This window comes from Montipora foliosa, chromosome 2, assembly GCF_036669935.1.
Source record: "Montipora foliosa isolate CH-2021 chromosome 2, ASM3666993v2, whole genome shotgun sequence".
Taxonomy (NCBI): Eukaryota; Metazoa; Cnidaria; class Anthozoa; order Scleractinia; family Acroporidae; genus Montipora; species Montipora foliosa.
The window spans coordinates 33,490,872-33,495,871 of NC_090870.1; the positions used below are offsets into that span (position 1 = coordinate 33,490,872).

General features: G+C 39.3%; 1 protein-coding gene across 1 annotated transcript in view; it reads right to left on the minus strand.

The window, feature by feature from the left end:
• Positions 1–1,569: 1,569 nt before the first annotated feature.
• LOC137992899 (uncharacterized) overlaps positions 1,570–5,000 on the minus strand; it is a 31,879-nt gene continuing 28,448 nt past the window's right edge. Inside the window, exon 4 of the mRNA XM_068838460.1 lies at positions 1,570–4,579. Within this exon, the coding sequence (XP_068694561.1) occupies positions 4,275–4,579 (305 nt within the window). The 3' untranslated portion in view covers positions 1,570–4,274. The remainder of the gene's footprint in view (positions 4,580–5,000) is intronic.

Sequence of the window (5,000 nt, forward strand, 5' to 3'; positions counted from 1 at the left end):
ATCACGTAATGGTGAAACCCCATCACATAATGATGAAACCACATCACGTAATGGTGAAACCCCACCGCATAGTGATGAAACCACATCACATAACCATAAAACCACATCACATAATAGTGAGACCACATCATGTAATAACGAATGATCACATAAGAAAGTTATGGCTTTCCATACACTTGCATAGGGTTTGGAGAATACGTTCCCTCATTCCCGAAGGGTTTTGGGTTTTCGTATCCGGCAGGTGGCCAGTGTACTTTTCCTTTAACAAGCTTTTAGGAGGTCAATACCATCAATTATGCTAACGTATTGTTATGCTAGAGCGGAGTTTGTATGCATATGGTAAGCAAAATAAACCGGCTTGTGGCGCTTGCTGTCCTACATGCTCATGCCCATGTTTCTCTGTCAGTACCATCGAGTATGCTAATGTATTGTTATGCTAGAGCGGAGTTTGCATGCATATGATAAGCAAAATAAACCGGCTTGTGGCGCTTGCTGTCCGACATGCCCATGTATCTACACAGTTGTGTTATGATTGAGTTAGTCGTGTTGTGTCTGATTGGATAGTGGAGTCAAAATAAGGTGAATTCACGGGTTGGAGAAATGGCTTTCATACCCTTCATAAGTATGACAAATTACATCATTTCTTTTGTATCTCAACGGGTGCACTATATTAGCGAGTTGAGTTTTGAAAAAACTTACAAATTTTTAAGGAACAAAAAAAAAAGACCCCGTCACTAAATAAAGGATCTCCTTCTCTCTATGTACAAAGATGTAGAGCATACATAAAAAGTTACCAAAATTGAGTACATAGTTGTGGTGATAGCAGTGCTTAATATGTACACAACACCACTTGAAAACGGTACACAACACCACTTGAAAACTGCTCTATGTTTAGATACAGTGTTTTTACATATAATACACTCAAGCGCATTTTGCTTATTGTTTGTTTATCGCGATGTCATTTTGTTCATCAGAGGTTACTGGCCTGTCACGGACCCACGAATCATCCAGAAGGGATCCGTGCCATGTAATAGGTCACAAAAGCGAGAGGAGAGCTATCTAGAAGCACCCTAAATTTTGCCTTCTTTTGGGTTAAAGAAGAATGGGCGGTAATCTGGAAAAAGGTTAGCGGGCTAAGATGAAAATCTGCAAGAATATAACAAGTTCTTGACAGGGGATTTAGAGTGACCTTCACATTTGAAGAAAGTAGGGTGGCTCTGAACCCGCACCAGAGAATTTTTTAAAATTTGCAAAGAGTTTCATCCCACAGTTTCATTACCTTACAACAAACAAGAAAAGACAACAACAACAAGAAAAAAGGGGTAATTGGGTTCTTTTTGAGACGCAATGTTTATACTGGTGTCCAGTGATGGCGGCGCCACATTGGCTGGAATCAAATTGTGCATGGACTATCGACTAGATTTGTCATCGGTGTCTCCAAAGTCAAATCTCCATCCTTTGTAAATAACCCTATGGTAAGATTTCTGAACGTGGTTAGGTCATTTGGAACCCAACGGTGTGGAAGTATTTTAAAAATACTCCGGGGCTGAAAAAGCCGTGACCAAGTACTACTTATTCATTTATTATTTAATTAATTAATTAATTAATTTATTTAATCTTTATTTAACCACGGTACAATTCATCAGAAATATAAAACCGTATGTACAATTAAAAATTTCAAACCAAGTATAGATAAAACTATGTAAACTACATTAACTATCTTACTCAATATCAAAAAAAAAAAAAGCTGCTTTTCATGAATGCCGTGTTTAGAATAATGGCCTAGATAACCTCTTTAATCAGTCGTTTGAATTGATTGAAGGGCTCTGCTTTCCTTAGTTCTAATGGCAAACTGTTCCACAAAACTGCGCCACTATAGTACTACACCTTTTGTTGTTCATTACGAGAAAATACGCATTCATTTGCGTGAAATGACAACCAATAGCGCGAAGGTACAATAATGAGTGCCAAAAAAACGAACATTTTTAGGCATTCTTATGCGTCATTCGGTATACAAAAGAGAAAATTACACCTTCATTTGCGCTAACATTGAAGTCATTAACATTATCTTGAAAACCAATAGAGGGAATAGACAATACAATACAATACATACTTAATTGACCGCTCCCCATAGGGGCTTTTCAGGGCCAATGAAACACAATCAACGAAACAACAGAACACAACAACAACAACCGTTAAGAATCCCAAGTGGTCGGAGGCAAACCAGTCGGCTATTTGCAAGTGCAGCTGGGAAGTTGAACCAGGGACTACCAGGAACAAATGAAAGTTAGAAATTTCGAGGCAAATGAAAGGTATAGACTTTAGATACTGGAGAAAGGAACACATACCGTGCATTTTACCTTTCGACACACCCATCCGAAAAATTGGTTTTTGCCCTGAGCGGGACTCGAACCCACGCCTCCCTGATTACTAGTCGGGCATGCTAAGCCACTACAGGAACCAGGAACAAATGCAACGAGTGGTCAGAGCGGGTCTTGAACCCGGGATCTCCGGATCTCAAGGCAAGCGCCCTCACCACTGGGCCACACTGCCTCCTCATGAAACCATGACATTTTCATTTACGCACTTTGAAATTCATTAGCATTCCTGGACGGCGTTAGAGTGGATAAGACAAATATTAATGCACTTGTACAAATAACAGAGCGTTTTTTGCATTCAATGTACAAACATCGATTTTCAATTGAGCAATAACTGTAAAATTTGTCAATTACTTTCTTACGAATTTCAGCTTACCCTTCAATAACCTCTCTATTTAAACATTTTGGCAGATAAGATTAAGTGTGAGACGAAGCACCGGCCCACCGAAACCCTAGCCATGATTCCCACCCAAACACAGAGCTGAAAATGCTTCCGCCCTAAATGTACAGTACATACTGTAGTCCTTTTCTAAACGGCATCGTGGAACAGACAATAAGTTGTCTGAAAGCAGCAAAAGAGACCGACATCTCGCCTCCGGAAATTCGAAGACGTGTGGATGACAGAGCCCGAGGAATTCCACTAGAGGAGTTTCGAACACAACTTGACTATTTGAAGCTCTGCTCAGAAATATTGACAAGATGACCGCAGCTTAAAGATCGCAATGCGGGTACCGCCTTATGTTATGTAGATCTCTCTGCCAAATTGTTTACAAATAGAGAGAGGTTATTGAAGGGTAAGCTGAAATTCATAATAAAATAATTGGCAAATTTGTTATTGTTCAATAGGCCATTTTCGAAATATCAATATCCAGCTTGATATCGAGGCAGAGAGGACAAAAACAATAGGACCACGTTGGAATGAATGTGAAAAGTTTCGACATGTCATCCATTTGCCTTTGTCTTTGTCCTTTAAACCTCTCTTTCAAGCTGATTTTTAATATATCGAAAGTGGCCTATTGATAAATCGATGTTTGTACATTGAATGCAAAGAACGCTGTATTGTTTGTACAAGCGCATTAATATTTGTCTTATCCATACTAACGCCGTCCAGGAATGCTAATTAACTTCAAACAGTGTGTTAATGAATGGTTTGTACACTTCAATGTTTCAAAAGTAAAAGCCCCTTCGGCATCATCTTTCTGCTATTTTATGATTAACTGCATAAACTAACACAATTCAGGCAGCATACGACCTATACTACCAACTATTTACTGTATTTCCCGTTCTCGTTATTTATTTTATACACGATGCTGTGAAAAAAATAAAGTTTCAGCACCAAATCCGCTCGTTCACCAGAACTCGTACAAAAATATTAAAACCAACAACAATCAATCAATCAATCAATAAAACGGCATATCGTACGTAGAGGAAGACAACTGATTGAATGGGTAACTTGTAGCAAAAACCCATTTTCAATCGTGACAGAAAACTTAAGGAGACAGAGAGGGAGTCTCCCAGTGTAGCCCTTGGGCTATGCCAATTTCAGTAAAGGTATTTTTAGATGTCACAAAAAGGAAGTCTGGTTCCCGAGACGTCCGCGAAGTTAGAGAATTCAAAATGGCGCTCCGGGTGGAATAGCGGCTTGTTAGCGAAAACGAGTTTCAGAAGCAAGGAGATTGGCTTACCTTGCCCCAAACCCTGGAGTTGGATTCTACAATTTCTAGTAAATCTAAGGGCTTTTTGGATGAAGAATACGACTCCGAAAGCCTTCACACAATGACAAATAAATTCATATGACTTCATCCTTAATAGTCGCGGACGTCTCGGGAACAGACTTCCGATCTAAAAATAACTTTTGAGAAATTCACATATCCCGGCCATCATCCCTACTCTCCGTCATTTTCTCTTGGTCAATTTTATCTTTGAAGTGATATCAAAGCGTTTTATTTTACTGCTCTTCAGTAAAATCACAAGATCAGAAATGGTTTTGTTTCTCTCGATGCCAAGCAATTCCAGTAACCTTAAGGTAGGGCTTCCATTATCCTTCTTATATTCCAGTTCAAGGTACCTCATGTCGTCGATGTCAACTTTAAAGGCTGCTCCTACTTTTTGCCAACCATAATACCGGCCCTTACAACGCACGTCCAGTTTCTTCATGAGGATTTCTTGAAGATTCAAAGGTAACTGGGCAAGATTGCAGTCTAAGGGGAAAAAAAGCAAAACAAAAACCAAATACCAAAAATATATATCAAAAAGTGCCGAGAGAATGAATTCTTGATATTGTTGAATTAATTACGAGTACGGCCCCTATCAATGTGCTTTCGACAATGCTAAGTAGACTAGCAAACGACAAGTGGACTCGAACAACCTCTATCAACTGGTGCAACTACCTGAAAGTTTCTATTTCAGAGTGTAACCAAAATCATGACTCAAAAAGAAAGAGCAAGCGTTGTTTATAACTTTCTCGCAATATGATTGGTGTATTTTCCAAAATGGGCGTTGCTGATTGGCTATTACATTGCGTGAAAAAATGTCGCGAGCATGACGCGTACAGCGTTGTCTAGACTCTTATCGACAACGGCAAATTAGCCAATCAAATTGCGAGATTACAAGCAATTGTGG